The sequence below is a fragment of the Procambarus clarkii genome, chromosome 16 (assembly GCF_040958095.1).
Source record: "Procambarus clarkii isolate CNS0578487 chromosome 16, FALCON_Pclarkii_2.0, whole genome shotgun sequence".
NCBI classification, from domain to species: domain Eukaryota; kingdom Metazoa; phylum Arthropoda; class Malacostraca; order Decapoda; family Cambaridae; genus Procambarus; species Procambarus clarkii.
The window spans coordinates 25,955,039-25,977,308 of NC_091165.1; the positions used below are offsets into that span (position 1 = coordinate 25,955,039).

The window sequence follows — 22,270 nt, forward strand, 5'->3', positions numbered from 1 at the left end:
AATTCATTAGAAAGATAACGAAAGGGGCACCAAAGTACTTAAACAAAACCTGTGAGGCAGGATTGAGCTCATAAAATGTTTACTATGCCTACTATATATGTTAGCGTTTTAACTTCAGGAAACAAACTGATGTTTTTATTAGGTCATCTACTGCTGGTTAAGTATTACTGAGGCTTGGCAGCGGTGGCTGGCGTAACTCACTCTAATATGATGTTTCCTGGAGAACTTGACGGCTGTGTCGGGCGGTGTTGACTGCTGGGGGTCGCGCCGGAGCCGCTCCTGACACGGCCGGACTTGACACAAACGTGTTTGGTTGAGAGGGCGGCAGTCAGGGTTGTCGGTGGTCCAGCGCACGGACATGCCGGCGCCGCACTTGCCCCTGGAGCACGCCGACCAGCTGCCAGACTCTCGTGCGCACGCCGGCGGACCCACAGCCTTACCTGGGGACATACAAATACAAATACAACAAATACAAATATTTATTCAGGTAAAGTACATACATACAAGGTAAGATACAAAAGTTGATGAATTTCTAGATAGAGCTAGTACATACAATGCCTAAAGCCACTATTACGCAAAGCGTTTCGGGAAGGAAAAACACTAAGACTAAAACTTAATACTAATTGAGATTAAAGTATAAATTGTGTGATAAAAAATAAGAAAAAAATGGAAAAAAGAAGGAGGGGGGGGGGAACATGGCAGAAAAAAGCAAAAATACAATTTGGTCAACAAAACAGCATTGTTTAAAATAGAATTTTTTACCTGGCTAGTAACCTCTGCTCTCAGCTGGCATCTATCTTACGCCATATATTATATATATATATATATATATATATATATATATATATATATATATATATATATATATATATATATATATATATATATATATATATATATATATGTGGAAAATCCACAGAGAAATATGAAAGGTGTTCTCTGTGGATTTTCCGCATAAAATGATCAGTGTTTTGTGATCGTCAATTGCATATATATATATATATATATATATATATATATATATATATATATATATATATATATATATATATATATATATATATATATATATGTGTGTGTGTGTGTGTATATCACGAAAATAAACACGTGATTAAGAATGTGACAATGTCAGACCACGGAGGAAAAATGAAACAGGATATTTCCTTAAGTACTTTCGTATATTAAATACATCTTCAGAAGGTCCATTCTGAAGATGTATTTAATATACGAAAGTACTTAAGGAAATTTCCTGTTTCATTTTTCCTCCGTGGTCTGACATTGTCATATATATATATATATATATATATATATATATATATATATATATATATATATATATATATATATATATATATGTATATATATATATATATATATATATGTGTGTGTGTGTGTGTGTGTGTGTGTGTGTGTGTGTGTGTGTGTGTGTGTGTGTGTGTGTGTGTGTGTGTGTGTGTGTGTGTGTGTGTGTGTGCGTGCCTTAACACATGAATTATGAACAGTTATGCATGTTCATAATTCATGCATATGTAAAATATGCATGAATTATGCAGATTTTACAATGTAAAATATTTAAATATTATTTTTGTTAAAATATACTTTAATAATAATACAAATAATTATAACTGAACTATAAAGCACCAAGTGTGATAAATATGGACACATAGAGGATTTTATTATCAGTTATAAGTATCACTAACAGGAACTCTGTGATCTGATCTATCGACGAGGCTAATATGATGAACATGTTTACAGTTTACTAGTGTTTACAGAGAGGTCAAGTACACACACACACACACACTTCTCTTACAGTACTGTATATATATATATTTTTGTTGCTCTTATGATAATTTGACAGTCAAGATATATTCGTTAAACTGGTTTTGATATAAACTTAGGTTAAGAGTGTTTAACCAGTAGAAAACATGTGTTATACTGGTTGTTATGGGGAATAATTACGGTAACATACATAATAACTCAAGTGTTTGTGGTAACCTACATAATAACTTCAGTGTTACGATGTAACAGATATCTTCGAACATTATCTTCATGGTGCGTGATGGTGCTGACGACTCTGCAATTTCCTGTTATCGTTTAGTTAGCTCATTTAGAGTTTCGGAATGTGATGTTGTTCTCTGTGAGCATGCAGGGAGCTGGCAATGTCTTGGCTTGGGTAAGGGAGCTTCTCTGACAATAGTGCAGTGCGTCCCAGCCAGGGTTGAATGTTTACACTTGACGAGCGCCAAGGATTCAGATTGAGACCCCAGCACGGGACGCCGTCTTAACACTCCGATTGCATCATTCTATAGGTGGGCAGCCCGTCCTCCAAAGATCCAAAAGTGATTCCATGCACCCGCCAACCCCCCTGTTTATGAATGAAAAGCGGTTTACACACGACTCACAACTGCTGACGTTCGAACATATCCGGAACAAGTGCTTCACTGACGAATTTTGTTCGAATCACAACGCTATAAATGCTTCACCCACGTACTACAAATACCAGCCCGTCCTCCAAACAAAGATCCAAAAGTGATTCCATGCACCCGCCAAACCCCCTGTTTATGAATGAAAAGCGGTTTACACACGACTCACAACTGCTGACGTTCGAACATATCCGGAACACTGACGAATTTTGTTCGAATCACAACGCTATAAATGCTTCACCCACGTACTACAAATATAAATAATCGCCAACAGAACCTAAACACCTAACCTAACCTATCCTATGCCTATATATACACAATATGCTAATATATTATAATATTAATTTATACTTGCGAAAATTCCCGTTTTGAATGAACAGCATGTTAAAATTTATGAATGCATCTGTGGGGTTGACCGCTGAATGTAATGGACTTGAGCCGAGGACGAGTTGAGGTGGGGGTACACACAGCTAGGAGGGTGCACAAACAGCTAAGTGGGGGCGCAATCAACCAGGTAGGTGCACAAACACGTTTCTTCTCCTAATAGGCTGCTGCAAAGTGAGGATTTAAGATATAAACAATAATACGGCAGAGTAATCCGAGAAGAACTACAAGAAGACCGAAGTAAATCCCAGACGGCGGAAGTTAATCAAAGAAAACGGAAGTAAATCCCAGTAAACCCAGTATATGTCGGGGTAACTCCGAGGGCTTCCTGATGGATGTGAGGGGCGCTGAGTTAGGCGGGTGTTGCTGTGTTGTGTTCTACTCTGCTCTTCCTACCCAGAGGTATCTGTAAATAATGAGTTTTTGCCCCAGTGCTCCGCCTTATCAGATATCAGTTATCTAATGCAATGACCTCCTTTCCTGCTGTTATTTATCTTCCCATATTCCCATCAAACTCATCCCAGTTGCTGGCCATTGTCTCCAAGTATTTCCTCACGTCTCTACCACTTATCAGGCTCCCCAGTGTCCTCATACATGCTCGCCTTTGTTCTTCCTTAAAAGGGTCCCGGTAGCACCCTTTAAACGAACGTTCGTTTGTACCCTGTACAACGAACCCTGTCGGGTTGGTGTGCAGTGTGCAGTGTGAGTGTGTGTGTGAGTGTGTGTGTGTGAGTGTGTGTGTGAGTGTGTGTGTGAGTGTGTGTGTGTGTGTGACTTATCAACATGGCAATAGTCTACTAGCGTGCGGCTGAGGGTGAAGGATAGGAGGGAATACATCTCACTTAACCACGCCTAGGCCTAATTTAAAAAAATAATATTTTTTGATAATAATAATTTATACTTGATATAATAAATTTTATTATTATGCCGTATAATAAAAAGTAACAAATTCAAAATTGGAGAGAGTTGGTGATTGAGTGGCCGGGAGAGAAGCGTGGAGACAATGCAAGCAAGTGGTAGACTGGTACAGCGGTACAGTGGTACAGCGGTACAGCAACAGTAGCAGTGAGGAGAATGAGGTGACAAGGGTAAGTCAGAGAATAACAAAGACAGAAAATCAGCGAAGGATATTGTCGAGCCCCGCTCCTGTGCCAGGTAAGTGCACTACGGGCTCACCATAGCCCGTGCTACTTGCAACTGTTGCTCCCAGTAGCTGAATCTACAACAACATGAGGGAAGGACCACAACAAGGGAACTATGAGTCAAGAGAACGAAGGATCAGTGTAACGCGAGATCCATATCAATTAAAACAAGAGATTTTAAATCCAAGTGAGACACAAGAACCACCGCCAAGAAGCGTATCGATGACACAGTTAAGTAATTGAAAATGGCTAAGCCGAAATGCGGTGAATGATTGATTGAAGAAGGGAAGCGGCGGTGGTGAAGCGCCTCCCCTCGTTGCCAGGGTGACGGACCAGCCCATTCTCTGCTGGTTTGCAACACCTGGATTGACACAGTTCCCATATCAACTGTCCTCACACTTAATGTATTTCAATTCGGATCAACAACAGCGTTCACACCTTACGGGCTATTCATGCCCGTGCCACCTCTTGGGTGGCTTAATCTTTATCAATCAATCAATCAGCGTCCACAATTTGATGCTCTAAAGGAATCTAAGCGGCATAATTTGCATGCATTCTCGGAGTAGTGGGCATCGTTCGTGTTAGGTTAGTCCGTCCAGGTTCGTACGTTCATTGTTGGTCAAAAGCCACTTCAAACTGGACGCTAGTCAACTTGTGAGGCCGGGCTGCTTGTATTGAGATGGGGCTTCTTGCTAGGGAAGCCCCAGTGACTGGGGAGTGCATCATTAACCATCCATCGCGCATTATTTATACCTATAGAACAAGACAACTACTGGTAAATTAGTCAACACCCTAGCCAGCACGCAAACATTTACACATACGTACATACGAGAAGCTGGGACACGCGAGCACACACATACATGTATATAAGGAAAGCTTGTACACATATACATGTACACACGCATATAAGCAAACCTGGAACACACACAAACGCGCGTGAAGCTCTCGGTATACAGTGAGTCTTCACGAACGTAAACAAGGAAATACTAGGTAGCCGTGGCATCACTTTCAAGTGTTGCGCTTTCTTCACACCTACCTGGCACCAGCCATAAGGGATACTGACTCCGGAAACTTACCTGGCCCCAGCAAGCGGGGGTACTGTCCTGGGACACTGACCTGGCCCCAGCAAGCGGGGGTACTGACCTGGGTCGGTGTCACACATCCACTCGCGGCAACACTGGCCTGGCACCGTCACCAGGTGTGGGTTGTGGCACTCTTCCCCCGGCGGGATGTTCTCGCTGGGGCACAGTGGCACACACGCGTACGTCCCGTTCTGTCCACAGACACAATGGTCAATACTCCTGCTACTGTGGACATCATGGTTAATACTGCTGCTAATGTGGACATCATGAGCATTACTGCTGCTACTGTGGACATGATAATCAATACGGCTGCTACTGTGGACATGATTAGTACTGCTGCTACTGTGGACATGATAATCAATACGGCTGCTACAGTGGACATGATTAGTACTGCTGCTACTGTGGACATGATAATCAATATTGCTGCTACTGTGGACATGATGATCAATACGGCTGCTACAGTGGACATGATTAGTACTGCTGCTACTGTGGACATGATAATCAATAGTGCTGCTCCTCTGGACATCATGGTTAATACTGCTGGTAAATATAAGACATAATGATAAAATATTTTGTTGTTGAGAACATAGTGATTAACATGTAAGGTGTTATGGTAACCGTTCTCTGTTCTGGTGCTCGTGGTGACATAAAGGTTAATGATGCTATAAGTGTAATGACCACCGCTGATGCTTATGCATACCAATTGGTCAATATTGGTGTTTAAGAGAGAATAATGAACAAAATATACACATATAGGAAGGTATTGGTCACAACAACAAGTGTTGTTGTGAACATAATATCCTGTCAAGTGACACAAGGACTCACCTGACAGGAACACTGGGTGCGACAGTCAAGGGCGAAGATCTGGCCATGGTCGTATGTTCGGTTGTTGACGGTACACTTGGCAGGCCGCACCTCTGTTTGAGAATGGAGGCGTTACCATATGCTACACAGGTGCCACAGTTGTACCATGCACCACACTCATCATTCATGAATTCTCAAATGACAAACAGTAATATCCTAAGTTCTTATCAATGATGTGTATGCCTGTCCACGTTGAAGAGTCGTGGTGTCGAGTGATCGTCATCGCATGAGCGTTCTCAAGTGGCCAATATAACCTGCCAGACGATGACGGTTTTACCCAAGGTAAAAATTGCTAAGAGTGATTGATGAACCATGCAACAGGTGGCATTTCATCTCCTGTGTATGTACTGGTAAAGTGTAGTCATAAACATAGGCGTGAGCTTCAGGCATGAGGTGTAGTGATCACTAGAGAAAACATCACACAGCAAGGGGCCATGTACACTGCCCAATAGTATGCTGGTTACACTTGAAGTGGCTTTCAGGTTCTGCTTCATTAAGGACTACCTTGAGAGGCGGTTCTTGAAAGCAATCCTATACTAGCTGTAGAATGTCGCATGAGATACCACGTGCTTGAAGCTTCGCCAGCAGTCCGTGGTGTCACACACAGCCAAAGGCACTTGCAATGTTCTGTGCAGAATAACACAGCAACAGGACGACCTGCTGCTGTGTTATTGTGACCTGACCAGGTCACCTTCTATGTGACCTGCGTCACATAGAAGTAACAATTGACAGGGGTGACAGTGGTCTGTAATTGTTGCCACTGAACGGCTCTTCATATTGAGGATTCAAACTTCAACTGTCTCCCTCCACAGAGAGGACCATGTTGCTTGAGCTAAGCAGACTTGGTAGAGGCGACGTCAGCATGTCCCCATTACTGTGTAACAGTCGAGGGCTGACATTATTCAGCGCGATTCGTTCCACATGTCGAGTGATTTAAGGAGATGGTGTATTTCGTCTTCTTTAATAACAGGTCCTAACAACTTTCAAAGTGGTTAGATTAAGCTGAGGAGGAGGAGGTCGTTCTGAATCAGTAACCGCATGGTCTGCCAGCCGAGGAGTCTTTCCTGATTGTAACAGTCTCGTGTTCCCAGTTTATTGTCAGGAGGTTATCTTGAGGTTATCTTGAGATGATTTCGGGGCTTTAGTGTCCCCGCGGCCCGGTCCTCGACCAGGCCTCCACCCCCAGGAAGCAGCCCGTGACAGCTGACTAACACCCAGGTACCTATTTTACTGCTAGGTAACAGGGGCATAGGGTGAAAGAAACTCTGCCCATTGTTTCTCGCCGGCGCCTGGGATTGAACTCAGGACCACAGGATCACAAGTCCAGTGTGCTGTCCGCTCGGCCGACCGGCTCCGGCTCGACCCACATACCCAGGATTGTGTTATCAGATTACGTTCGCAACCGGTCTTTATCCAGAGACCACGAGACTTTGGACCCCAATGTACCTGATGCCAGTTGTCTTTGTGCTTCTGATTTCCATCAGCTGTTATGCGACTTTTGAACTTCTTTTATACGGTGTCAAGCTCGGTTTTGAAACATCCTGTTGAGGTTTTAAGGATGCACGTTGTGCCTTCCACGGGCCATGGTTTTAGCCTGGGTTGCCACCGATCTTTGATTGCCAAATCATGGCTGGTCCGAACGCTTGGTCACATACTGTTGGAGCAGAATATACTTGTGTGAGAGATTCGGTATACACTTGGGGAAGGCATGTGCTTGGTCTCTGACGTCACTCTGGAACAAGGGATTCCATTTAGATGTGACTAAACTGTGAGCGGAGGGCTGGCCAGTTCCCCCCTTGTCTCATACTGTCGTGGTAGTCAGTAGAGAGATCCTGGAGGCCTGATGAACCGACATATCCCCAGAGGCCGGTAATTAACTATTGCCTGCAGGAAGGTCAGTTATGATTAGATCAAGGGAAGACCCTGATAAATAATTAGGGAAAGTTACACAAATTTCCAGGTTGAAAACTGCTGAGACTTATTGATGTCTCAATGTTTCACATACCGAATTAAGTTTGACGACAACACCACACACCACAAGATGAAGAGACAACGACATTTTGGTCCTCGACCATTATTAAGTCGACTGACGGACCGAAACGTCGTCGTCCCTTCATCTTGAGGTGTTTGGTTTGGTCATCATATATTCACCCACGTTATTGTGACTCATCGCCTGAATTAGGTTTTCCACAGTTATAATATGCTAAAAGTTATGTTGTAATGATGAGAAGGCAAGACTATCTATCCTTTCCCTCTTTATATTTAATATCACCAAGCAAGTCTAACAAGTAAGAGAAGCTATGAAATTTTATAACGGGAATCTAACTCTCACATCTTCGAAAATCTTAGTGTGTGGGTTCACTAACGTGGCTACATGATCATCTATTATTATTGTGTAAATTATTTTCAGACCCCACACCTTAGTGCCTCAATGCACACCATGTGTCCTCATACCCAGCATGTGTCCCCAAACCTCCCTCCCTATCTGTGGGGGTGGGGGGGGGGACACATGTGTAAGAGGAGTGAGCCTCACCCTGGCAGGTGCCGGTGGGGTCAGCGGTGGTGGCGTAGTGGCAGGTGAGTCCCGCGGCGACGTCACAGACGGTGGCACCGTCGCAAGGCTCGTCCAGCTGGCGCGCACACTGCCAGCAGCAGCCACACCCGTCCATCACCACCCGCACGCCTGGCGCGCACTCTGGCACGCCCTCACACCCGCACGGGTACACGCAGTGGGCGCGGATCTGCTGGTAGAGAGAGAGAGAGGAATTAGAGGCGCCCTTGACGGTGACCAGACAGCCCAAACACCGCTCAAATACCAACAGTTACCCACGAGGAGAAGATGGGAGACGGTCACATCAGTAAAATATTCCAAAGGAAGTCGGTTTGGTGACCGACATCAAGGTGGGAAGAAGAAAGAGATTATTAATTAAAATAATGAATTAAATTATTAAATTTAAAGTCAATTCTACGGAAACATCACGACTTTATTGAACTACGTCGCCCCCATGATCACAGGATGTATGGGTTCCGACACATGGGAGAGACAGGAAGGGTCTTGCCTTTATGACCAGTGTCGGGGTGTATCATCCACGATAAACTCCGTGGTTTTCTCACCTCACGATACGCACCTCAGTGGGTTCATATGGCGGGTTGTTCCTTTGTGCGAGGAAAGACAGTCTCCAGTTGGTGGTGGAATGTGATGCCATCTGTGGGACACCACCGTCTCTGTGTCTCTGTTGCTGTAAGTGGCAAGGTTTCCATAGATGAGCGTCAGAGGGACGAGCGGAGAACTGAGAACCATCGTGATGAGAGCTTGTGTGAGGGAAGGGAAGAGTCCTCATCTCTAGTGAGAGCCTCAATGAGATCTGGTCTCGGTGATACGTTGTGGGTTGACTGATCTACTGACTGAATCTACTGATAAGTAGATTACTGGTGTTTAAGGTGTTGATATTTGGTGCCGGGCGGTGGTTCACCACTGGTGAAGGCCGCCTGGGCATGACACTACAACCTCTTCTCTTTATAACACCTCGAATTTTGACCTACACTTTACCTAAGGCCAAAAACTGCTGAGCAAGAGAATGTTAGCTGATAGTGAAATTGACATAATTCCTAGTTTTTTTCCGTGGGTCCTCTGATTGGTTAGGTTAAGACACTGTGTCGTGGGTGCTCTGATTGGTTAGGTTAAGACACTGTGTCGTGGGTGCTCTGATTGGTTAGGTTAAGACACTGTGTCGTGGGTCCTGTGATTGGTTAGGTTAAGACACTGTGTCGTGGGTCCTGTGATTGGTTAGGTTAAGGCACTGTGGTACGACAGTGTCTTGTCCACACTATAGTCATGCAACACCACCACGGCTGGAGGGTTCTCCTGTGGTGTATGGTGGAGGACGTAAGGGCAAGAGTCGAGCTCTCATATTGGGTGCAGAAGACACACAGTTAGTATTCATAGCCAACGGATAGAACCTGCAAATGTATTTTGATATTTGTTGAGAGGGGAGTGATGGTGAATGGTGATGATGATGGTGATGATGATGATGATAGGGGTGGTTGTAGCGGTGGTGCTGGATGTGGTGTTGGTTGTGGTGGTGGTGTGGGGTGTTAGTAGTGATGGTATGGAGCGATGGTGGTGGTGGTGATGTTGGTGTAGTGGTGGGTGGTGATACTGGTGGTGGTGGTGGCGTGCATGAGAGCGTGTTAGAGTGTGGAGACAAAATGCTTGTCGTGTGATACTATTGGTTTCTCAACACAACAACTTTTCATCGATTCCTCATTAAAAACGCTGATATGAAATATTAGAAAAGTAGTCGTTACTTTGTCTGTCATGATCTGACATACCACACCTGCCTGCCATGATCTGACACACCACTCCTGCCTGCCATGATCTGACACACCACACCTGCCTGCCATGATCTGAGACACTACACCTGCCTGCCCTAATCTGAGACACCACACAGGGCGCGACGTACCGTAATGATCAGGGGAAGGTGCTAAGTCAGTGTGTGTGTGGGGGGGGGGGGGGAAGGACTATGAGCTGGGGTGTGAGGATCGAGTAAGGAAACGCTGCTCAACCACTTGGACCATGGAGGATCGAACCACGACCCTGCAAGAAGCGATTTCGTCGTTGAATATAGAGAACACAGCCGGTGTCAGTGATTGCCTCTCGTGCAGCTCCCGTGCACACTCCACACGAAGCAGCACACGTACAGCGTGGGGCAGCTCCCATGTACACACACACGCACACACGTGAAAGAGGCATCATCGCCCTTACAGTTACAGCGCCATGTATGTTTACTCGACTCAATCAGGACGTTGCACAATGCATAACTAATACACCTGTCGACGTCTGTATCAATACATCGTTCAGGAAATGCTGGATTAATATTTATTTTTAATTAGGAGTCTGCAGCCAATTGGCAAACATATCAGAAATCCAGCCGTTGTACAACTTTTTGTTTTGATTAAGACCATAAAAGTTGTGTGTTGTGATGCGTCTCACTATGATAGCCAAGATGACTGGTCGCCACAACACCTCTCTCTGGCTGTCTTATTCTGCCACAACATATACCCATAAACCTTTACTAATACTTTACTGAAGCAGCGACCTGCCCCACGCATCTGTGTGAGGAGCCTGGGGGGAGGGAGGAGTGTGAGGAACTAGTGTGATGGAAGATATTGAGGGGAAATGTGTGTTTGTATGTGTGTGTGTGTGTGTGTGTGTGTGTGTGTGTGTGTGTGTGTGTGTGTGTGTGTGTGTGTGTGTGTGTGTGTGTGTGTGTGTGTGTGTATGTGTGTGTGTACTCACCTAATTGTACTCACCTAATTGTGCTTGCGGGGGTTGAGCTCTGGCTCTTTGGTCCCGCCTCTCAACCGTCAATCAACTGGTGTACAGATTCCTGAGCCTATTGGGCTCTATCATATCTACATTTGAAACTGTGAATGGAGTCAGCCTCCACCACATCACTTCCTAATGCATTCCATTTGCTAACTACTCTGACACTGAAAAAGTTCTTTCTAACGTCTCTGTGGCTCATTTGGGTACTCAGCTTCCACCTGTGTCCCCTTGTTCGCGTCCCACCAGTGTTGAAAAGTTCGTCCTTGTTTACCCGGTCGATTCCCCTGAGGATTTTGTAGGTTGTGATCATGTCCCCCCTTACTCTTCTGTCTTCCAGTGTCGTGAGGTGCATTTCCCGCAGCCTTTCCTCATAACTCATGCCTCTTAGTTCTGGGACTAGTCTAGTAGCATACCTTTGGACTTTTTCCAGCTTCGTCTTGTGCTTGACAAGGTACGGGCTCCATGCTGGGGCCGCATACTCCAGGATTGGTCTTACATATGTGGTGTACAAGATTCTGAATGATTCCTTACACAGGTTCCTGAACGCCGTTCTGATGTTAGCCAGCCTCGCATATGCCGCAGACGTTATTCTCTTTATGTGGGCTTCAGGAGACAGGTTTGGTGTGATATCAACTCCTAGATCTTTCTCTCTGTCTGTTTCATTAAGTACTTCATCTCCTATTCTGTATCCTGTGCCTGGCCTCCTGTTTCCACTGCCTAGTTTCATTACTTTGCATTTACTCGGGTTGAACTTCAACAGCCATTTGTTGGACCATTCACTCAGTCTATCCAGGTCATCTTGTAGCCTCCTACTATCATCCTCTGTTTCAATCCTCCTCATAATTTTTGCATCGTCGGCAAACATTGAGAGGAACGAATCTATACCCTCTGGGAGATCATTTACATATACCAGAAACAGGTATATGTATGTGTGTGTGTATGTGTGTGTGTATGTGTGTGTGTATGTGTGTGTGTATGTATGTGTGTATGTGTGTGTGTATGTGTGTGTGTATGTGTGTGTGTGTGTAATTACCTAAGTGTAGTTACAGGATGAGAGCTACGCTCGTGGTGTCCCGTCTTCCCAGCACTCTTTGTCATATAACGCTTTGAAACTACTGACGGTCTTGGCCTCCACCACCTTCTCACTTAACTTGTTCCAACCGTCTACCACTCTATTTGCGAAGGTGAATTTTCTTATATTTCTTCGGCATCTGTGTTTAGCTAGTTTAAATCTATGGCCTCTTGTTCTTGAAGTTCCAGGTCTCAGGAAGTCTTCCCTGTCGATTTTATCAATTCCTGTTACTATTTTGTACGTAGTGATCATATCACCTCTTTTTCTTCTGTCTTCTAGTTTTGGCATATTTAATGCTTCTAACCTCTCCTCGTAGCTCTTGCCCTTCAGTTCTGGGAGCCACTTAGTAGCATGTCTTTGCACCTTTTCCAGTTTGTTGATGTGCTTCTTAAGATATGGGCACCACACAACAGCTGCATATTCTAGCTTTGGCCTAACAAAAGTCATGAACAATTTCTTTAGTATATCGCCATCCATGTATTTAAATGCAATTCTGAAGTTAGAAAGCATTGCATAGGCTCCTTGCACAATATTCTTAATGTGGTCCTCAGGTGATAGTTTTCTATCTAGAACCACTCCTAGATCTCTTTCTTTATCAGAATTCTTTAAAGATTTCTCACATAATATATAGGTTGTGTGGGGTCTATGTTCTCCTATTCCACATTCCATAACATGACATTTATTAACATTAAATTTCATTTGCCAAGTGGTGCTCCATATACTTATTTTGTCCAAGTCTTCTTGAAGGGCATGACAATCATCTAAATTTCTTATCCTTCCTATTATCTTAGCATCATCAGCAAACATGTTCATATAATTCTGTATACCAACTGGTAGATCATTTATGTACACAATAAACATCACTGGTGCAAGAACTGAACCCTGTGGTACTCCACTTGTGACATTTCTCCATTCCGATACATTGCCTCTGATTACTGCCCTCATTTTTCTATCAGTCAGAAAATTTTTCATCCATGATAGAAGCTTACCTGTCACCCCTCCAATATTTTCCAGTTTCCAGAACAACCTCTTATGTGGAACTCTGTCGAAAGCCTTTTTTAGGTCCAGATAGATGCAGTCAACCCAGCCATCTCTTTCCTGTAATATCTCTGTGGCCCGATCATAGAAACTGAGTAAATTCGATACACAGGATCTTCCTGATCGAAAACCATACTGTCTGTCTGATATTATATAATTTCTCTCCAGGTGTTCTACCCATTTTAGTTTAGTGTGTGTGTGTGTGTGTGTGTGTGTGTGTGTGTGTGTGTGTGTGTGTGTGTGTGTGTGTGTGTGTGTGTGTGTGTGTGTGTGTGAGAGAGAGAGAGAGAGAGAGAGAGAGAGAGAGAGAGAGAGAGAGAGAGAGAGAGAGAGAGAGAGAGAGAGAGAGAGAGAGAGAGAGAGAGAGAGAGAGTGAGAGGGGGGGGGATGGCGCTGATGTAAGAGGAATTAACAGGACGAGACGTTAGTGGGGTGAAAATTCATCACAGTAGAAAAAAAGTGAGGTGTTAATTATGAGGCAAGAATAGTGATTGATGGTGACGCGGGTGACGACCGTCTGTGGTGTGTGTATGTGTGGTAGTGACACATGTGTGGAGTAGTGAAATGTGTGTCACTACCACACACACACTACCTGCTCCCAGTGAAGGGAGTCGGGGGTGGGGGGGAGAGGGAGACACTCCTGGAAGCATTTAACGTTATTGTAAATCTTGTCTTGTTTTGGGTTGTCATTTAAAAACATTCCCATAATGGTTGTGGCACCATCCTCCTCCTCCTCACAACCAGGCTATAGTTACGCACCACCGTCGACCAGGCCTGATCCAGCAGCCAGGGGAGATGCCACCGTCGACCAGGCCTGATCCAGCAGCCAGGGGAGATGCCACCGTCGACCAGGCCTGATCCAGCAGCCAGGGGAGATGCCACCGTCGACCAGGCCTGATCCAGCAGCCAGGGGAGATGCCACCGTCGACCAGGCCTGATCCAGCAGCCAGGGGAGATGCCACCGTCGACCAGGCCTGATACAGCAGCAGACCACGGCCAGGTGGTGACATGGAGCGCGACACTCGGTGAAGGGAGGCAGCAATGTGTGGGAGGGAGAGGGAGAGGCAGCAATGAGGGAGAGGGAGAGGGAGAGGCAGCAATGTGTGGGAGGGAGAGGGAGAGGCAACCGTTAAGAGGCAGCTGTGGTGTGCGTGGCGTCCCGAACGTGCACACAATACCTGCCCCTTTTTCCCGCCAGAATGGTCGTGTCTGCTAAAGCTAAGATAATTTGAATATTAAAGCAAGAAAAGGTAACACCGAAAATTTAGTTATAAGAAAATTCGACTAGAGTCTGTTTAAAGTTGACACAATGTATTTTAGGAAGACTCTCGCTCTCTCACATTAATGTTCGCTTCACCGGCACTTAGAGACCAGTTCTGTGTCAGAGCTCATGACGTCACTAACGCCATATATTTTTGTTTTTGTTTTTGTCCCGGTTTTGTTTTTTACGGGACTCCATTACTCCTTAATGATCTGTTACCTTGACCAGGACGCCAGACAACGGTGACTGGCGTGAGGTGTGCGTGCATCAGAGTGCACGCACACAACATCCTCATGCACGCACACAACATCCTGCACGCACACATCATCCTCATGCACGCACACAACATCCTCCTGCACGCACACATCGTCATGCACGCACACAACATCCTTCTGCACGCACTTTCTCTTGCCTTTTATATTTTCAACAGCTCCCAGCGTGCTAATTCCTGTCAGGTAAGGGGCCTTCAGCCGACAGGTGAGCAGGGAGCTGCGTGCGGGGTCCCTGTCGTGCGGGGTCCCTGTCGTGCTGGGTCCCTGACTGGGCGCTCACAGCACACTACGGTCATACCCTAAAACATCCACGACACAATAACGACTTTCTGTAAGATACGAACCTATTGCCTTCCTCTTTAACTTACAGAACTCTCAGTCCATTGTTATGCCCTCAAGAATATTCCGCCCCATAATTACGATTCCCAGTATCGTAATTAGCCAGAGCAATATCTGGCTCCTGATGGTGGTCACTCCGGTGGTGTGGTGCGGCTCCGTCACTGTAGGGCGGCGCGCACGTCTCCCAGAGCATCCGGCTGCCTACCACCGACCCCTAAATATTCCAGCCGGGTGGAGTCGCCATGGTGTTAACTCAGGCCAGGACGCGTATTGACCATTGAGGAGGGAGTTACAGCCGAGGCGAACCACAGTGCAAGGAGTCGGTGGGTGCATCATCCCCAACACGGAAGGTCATCCTGGAGAGCACAGTCACTATGTTAACGCGCGCGGATTACTGTTTCTCTACCTGGCCTTCACGCCAGCTGTGTGGCACTGTGGGCGGCTCAGCACCGTGGTGAGTGGTGGCCATCCCGAATGTGCAGTGTGCAGGAGGACCACCAACACAAGACTACAACTAAGTTAACTTTGTTTTAAGTATTTCCCAAATAAAGTGTTTTCGTGAAGTTACGAGAGCAGGACTTAGCGTAATCACTCGGACGAGAACCTCGGCCATTAGGGTGTGAGAACCTCTGAATCTCTTCTATGCTCATCGGTCGTCGACGGTTCCAAATGTGGTGATGTTGTCTTAACATCAACCTTCAAGAAGGCAGACAGGTCGCTTGAGTCAAACTATCGCTTAATTAACTTATCTATTTGAATTGATAGTTGTAAAACGCGTTCATTAACGCCTTGAAAAACATGGATCAAGAGAGTATTCACAACATGGTCTTACTAAGGCCCGCGCGTGTTTAACAAATTTACTCTCATTCTTTTCTAGTATATTTTAAACAGCTGAGAACGGAAAAAATTACGACATTCTATACCTCGACTTAGCTAGAAGTACAAGGTATTTCTAGTGGGGGGGGGGAGGGGAGGGGGGAGTTATCAAAAGTTGGATTAGAGCTTTGTTATTTCAAAGAGAGCAGACAGTTCGCATAAAAGGAGTTAAGTCCGATTTGTAGGTGGATTATCCCAGGGCTCTGGCCTGAGAACTATGCTGTTTATCATATATATAAACCATTTGGGGCAGAGGATTGAACAGCAACATTTACAGACTTGGAGGAGCGTCTCTGCTTTTTCCTGACTTGCTCCACTACTATAACGTGTCCTACTTAATAACATTTCCGTATTGCTTTTTCAGCCATTTACCCATGTACATTGTCATGTACGGGGTGACGGGGGAGTGAGGGAAGGAGGGAATTATCAGGGAAAAGTGATAATTATTAGTCATTACGGGGGAAGTGAAGGATAAGGATGAAGCAATGATGTGGTAGTCAAGAAGGCGGGTGGAAGAAAGCTGGAGAGGATGGAGAAGGGGTGAAGGATGAGTGTAAGGGGCAATGAGTATGAGTATGTGTATGTTCGGGCGTCATAGATGAATACTTCAAATCGTTCCAGATACTTTCGCTGTGAATCAGCACCAATCGGGTAGTCCTTTGGGGGTGAGGGGGTGACGGGGAGGGGGAATGGGGAGGGGGAATGGGGAGGGGGAATGGGGAGGGGGAATGGGGAGGGGGAATGGTGAGGGGGAATGGTGAGGGGGAATGGTGAGGGGGAATGGTGAGGGGGAATGGGGACGGGGAATGGGGAGGGGGAATGGGGAGGGGGAATGGGAAGGGGGGAGAGAGAGTGGAGTAGAAAATAGGCAGACATGCAGACTGTGGCTGAGTTATAGCTCCACCAAACCAATAACTTTCATAATGTCCCATAAAACACAAATTTAGAGCAGCATGATATTAAAATGCGAGCAAATGCACGAGAGTAATATTACATATATTATATCTCCAGCCAAGCTTCAAGCTTAACCTTAAACCCAACACATTTACACCCGGTCGGCCGAGCGGACAGCACGCTGGACTTGTGATCCTGTGGTTCCGGGTTCGATCCCGGGCGCCGGCGAGAAATAATGGGCTGAGTTTCTTTCACCCTATGCCCCTGTTACCTAGCAGTAAAATAGGTACTTGGGTGTTAGTCAGCTGTCACGGGCTGCTTCCTGGGGGTGGAGGCCTGGTCGAGGACCGGGCCGCGGGGATACTAAAAGCCCCGAAATCATCTCAAGATAACCTCAAAAAGATAACCATCATTATCAAGCTGTCTGCCACCCAGGGGTCAGAAGGCCTCACACTTCGCCTCGTAAAGGTTTCATCCTCAAAATATAACTCCCACAAATAATAAAGTTTTCATAAATTATTAATTTACTGCATTAATCCCATGACAGAACGGACCATTGTTGTTATGAAGATAACGTGGGAGATTACATAACGTAGATCACATAACGTGGGAGATTACATAACGTGGGGGATCACATAACGTAGATCACATAACGTGGGAGATAACATAACGAAGGTACAAACAGCTCTACAGGTACATCACACTACCTCAATAGTTCTCGCACCTCTTTCACGACAACCACAAGAGCCTCTTCCACAACAACTTGTGTACCAGATGAATACGACAGTGTTCATTTATTGACGAAAGAAGGAAGGAATTGTATAGGGAAAGGGCCAAGCCATTACGACTATATAACACTGGGAAGGGGCCAGGATAAGGATTTTGAATGAGACAGGGGGGAGGAGCAATGGTGCCCAACCACTTGGACGGTCGGGGACTGAACGCCGACCTGCATTGAACGTGCAGACCAGCAGGAGGATAATAATCTTCAACATCATTATCTGCGCCAGCCGCAGCATCCTCCTGGAGACGTCCAGGACGCCGGCCCCCGAGGGCCCCCACACTGACAACTTCCTCCACAAAGATCCCAGGTAAGAAATCCGACGTGGAAAATTATATCCGTCAACAATAATGTTGGTGAATGGAAAGCCAGTCCTTGACGACCAGGGACGGAGCGAGGCAACACTGCATGTTATCTCAAGATAACGAGATCGTCCAAATGGAACGACACTTCTTCAAGATGTCTGAAGCAGGGGACGGAGCGAAGTAACACTGGTCGAGGTCTCGCTCCAAGTAACGAGATCGTCTAAATGCGGCAAAACGAAGCGGAACCAATTAAGGAAGGTTGGGTGTATGTGTTTGTGTTCGGGGTTCGAGATCCAGTGTCTCGGCCTCGCCTGTTCGAGTGGTATAAAGACTCCGAATATGATCCTCGCTTCCATTGTTATCACTCTTATTGCGTCCTACCTTGCTCATCACCCTCACATTGAAGAAATTCTTCTTCACTTGCATTATTTTATCACGTCTCAGTTCTCTGACTGCAAAATCCATTTGTTGATTTACGCTAATTGCCTTACCAAAGTATTGTACTAACTCTTAACCCATTGAAACATAACGAGACTAAATTGTCGCGAGAATTATAGTCCCGAGAATGTGATAAAAAGTGGAGTTTCGATGCAGTCGGAGTATTAATTGTTAACGCGTGCAGAAAATTTTCAAGAAAAATCTGAGCCGGCGCCAGATTTGATTCGATTATAGTGCTGCCAACAATCTAATTGTGTGGTGTGAATGAGAGCCAATAACGAAGTGAGGGGGACTTATTCAACCCTGTGTCAGTATATACGGGGCTGCCGACCTGGGAACTTTCCTCTCAGGTCTAGTCATTACTGAAGGAAGTGTTCATACGTGAGTGAGAGCAGTATGTCTCGCGGCTGAGTTGACGCTTGGTGTTACAGCACCAGCGCCCCCCGACGGTGTGGCGGGGAGACCCAAATAAAGAGGCCCACAATAAAGCACCCTGAAGGTTTTTGTATTATTCCAGAGGTTTTGCGAGATGCTCAATGAGACAAATCTCAGGAGAGGAGGCAGGTACCTGGCGGCCCAGGTCAGCCACCAGAGTTATCAAGCAGTACCGGGTACAAGGTACACCTGGCCGTCAGTCTGGCCATGGAGCCGGCTGGCCGTCAGTCCGGCCATGGAGCCGGCTGGCCGTCAGTCCGGCCATGGAGCCGGCTGACCGTCAGTCCCGCCATGGAGCCGGCTGACCGTCAGTCCGGCCATGGACGCGGCTGGCCGTCAGTCCGGCCATGGAGCCGGCTGGCACGTGTCTGGCTTCCTTGCTGGAAGAATAGAACGCAGAGCCTGAATGCTTGTGATGTCTTTGTATGTTTAACAAGGTGAAGTTTCCACACAGAGTATTTCAGTATGGGTCTTATCTTTTTTAAAATAGGTTCTTGTAATGTTACAGTGTCCACTCATCAGTGCATTTCCTTCATTATCTTGTATGTTGTAATAATGTCACCTTTTATCCTTCGCTATTATGTCACTAGATTGTTATAATAAACTATTATAAATCATCATTCTTTACCCTGGTGCTTATCTCGTAGCGTATCTTAAGATTTTCTCAATGTAGAGTTGCGTCCTACCGGGTGTGGGTTCCCCGCTGGTGCGGCAGACTCTAGAACTTGTCTAACATATGTCTAACATAAAGTTAGCACGTCTTGCGTATGTTCTTGAAAGCAGCTCCTTGTGTCTGCTAGTTCTGAGTGTGTTGCCGATGCTATTGTGTTAATATGTGGCATATCTTTAGCAGATATATAGGAGCAGTTTAATATGTGAGAACACTAATATGAGCAGCGACCAACACACAAAAAATCATAAACCCATCAGAGCAAAATGTGTGAGCATAACCAACTTACAAGCATCAAAGACCGGAGTCTGTTGAGCGAAATACACAACTAATTACCACATGCAAGTTTACTTTTGCAAACTAATATATCATTACTGTGTAACATGTATGAAATATAAGTTTCCATTGTATATACGACGTTTACCTGTTCTACTGTACACCTACCACCAATACCACACACCACAACAAAGGCGCTAGACCTTTGTAGTGAGGCGTGAGGGGTTCATATTGACCTGATTGATACAGGTAGATAGGAGCTAACACTGGTAGATAGGGGCTGACACTGGTATGTAAGTGCTGACACTGGTAGGTAAGTGCTGACACTGGTAGAAAAAGTGTTTATTCTGGTAAGTGCTGACGAAGGGTACGTAAGGGCTGACACTGGATATGGGTGCTGACAGTGGTAGGTCAATGCTAATACTGTGGTTAATGACAGGAGAGTAGTGTTTGTTGCTTAATATATATATATATATATATATATATATATATATATATATATATATATATATATATATATATATATATCTATCTCTATAATCTAATTTACAAATGCATCATCTACATTCACCATGAAACGACTCACTTCTTTTCGTATTGCAACTCATCGTCACTTCAATTTACGTGTAATCCACTTTCATTATTATCACATAATGCTCACCATCATTATCATCAACCAAAGCTCACCTTCATTATAATCACATGAAGCTGACCATCATTATCATCACTTGAAGCTTAACGATAGTACCGAATATATAGTTAAAAGTCTACGGACACCATCACCCACGATTCATTAACTTACAATCTGCTTCTATACAGTTTTGGTCAAGGTTGCAACAGTCTGTAAATGCCAGAATTATCATCATTATCACCTGAAATTCACCTTCATTACCATCATATAGGACTGACCTACACCTATAACTTGCCTTCACTCCCGTTCACCTCCGTCACCGGTAATGAGAGACGTAACTTCTCACTAATGAATGCACCAAAAGTAATGTGTGATCACTCGTCGCTTGATTAAATATTTCAAGAAATATGGTTGGATCATAAGCTTAAAGGGATGACACGCTGTCACCCACCTGCTGTGGCCAGGTGCTGTGGTGGTGCTGTGTTGACGTTGTGTTGATGCTGTGGTGGTGCTGTGGTGGTGCTGTGTTGACGCTGTGGTGGTGCTGTGTTGACGCTGTGGTGGTGCTGTGATGGTGCTGTGTTGACGCTGTGGTGGTGCTGTGGTGGTGCTGTGGTGGTGCTGTGTTGACGCTGTGGTGGTGCTGTGGTGGTGCTGTGGTGGTGCTGTGATGGTGCTGTGTTGACGCTGTGGTGGTGCTGTGATGGTGCGGCTGTCCTGTGGTGATCTATTACAATCATCACGAGATATCGTTTGGGTAACTAGATCATGAAGCCAGTTTCAATAAAGGGTGATCGCGGAGATTGCCATTACGCTGTGTTACGCAAATCGTTATCCAACGAACCAATTTAACGAGAGTCATAAATTGGTCAATTCAATTAGGAACTCATTTAGTTTAGTATTATTCACGACGTCTGGGGGGGGGGGGGGAGGGGGTGAACGAGCAGCCAGTCTGTGTGGCAGAGAACACCCTCGTGTTCACCACTGGTGTCTGACATGGGACAGAACACAACGTGTTGACAAAGAAGGGAGAGACATATGAGAAGAGAACATAGTGGATGACTCAAAGGCTGTCCAGCGTTCTCTACTTCTCTGTTTACTTCTTAGCGTTGATACATTTAGTCAGCTGCTTGGACTGGTCGGTAGCGCCGTGGTCTCGCTTCTTAGCGAGCTACCTTCAGTCTACAGTGGTCTAGTGGTTCATCACTGTTCCTTCACTCCATCAATACAGTGATGCTGCGGTGATGGAGTGTTACTGTGGTGATGGAATGTTGCTGTGGTGACAGTTATATATGTTTTATTTGTCTTATGCTTTAATGCAGTATATATAATTGTGAACATGATCAATAATCTCTTACATAGGATGAGGGTGGGACATTAGTGAGAGCATAACCCAGGAACGGGGCTCAATACACCACCTTCTGGATCACATTAATTACAAGAGGTGCACCCCCCAGTCTCCTCATTAAGCGCACACATGTGAATGGAAGCTTTAGAGGCGCTTACACCGCCAAGACCACAGCCTTGTGCTGCTCTCTACTCAACCCAACTCCACTTACAAGACTCCAGAGGCATAAACTACAATTAATATACGCAGGAAAAGGTCAGGTAAAGAACAAGAAAATAAGAAACAAGCGAAAAACGACAAACGCGAGAATAACTTTGAATGGAACATTAAAATGTTGTATACAGCGTGCCAGACGCGAGCTTCCACAGGTTACTGGATCACGCCGTGTCTGGAGGAACTGTTTCTCAACG

The 22,270-nt window shown here is 45.4% G+C and overlaps 1 protein-coding gene across 7 annotated transcripts in view; it reads right to left on the reverse strand.

The window, feature by feature from the left end:
- LOC123759980 (CCN family member 2) overlaps positions 1–22,270 on the reverse strand; it is a 124,979-nt gene that overhangs the window by 4,656 nt on the left and 98,053 nt on the right. For 6 of the 7 annotated variants that reach the window (XR_011228730.1, XM_069325349.1, XM_069325347.1 and 3 more), the window contains 4 exons: positions 8,429–8,639; positions 5,857–5,948; positions 5,093–5,222; positions 202–440 (listed from right to left, as the gene is read on the reverse strand). Coding sequence is in view for 6 of the 7 variants with exons in the window: in XM_069325349.1 (XP_069181450.1) it covers positions 202–440; positions 5,093–5,222; positions 5,857–5,948; positions 8,429–8,639 (672 nt within the window). In the remaining variant the exon portion in view is untranslated. The remainder of the gene's footprint in view (positions 1–201; positions 441–5,092; positions 5,223–5,856; positions 5,949–8,428; positions 8,640–22,270) is intronic. The other variant, XM_045745265.2, reaches the window with a different exon arrangement.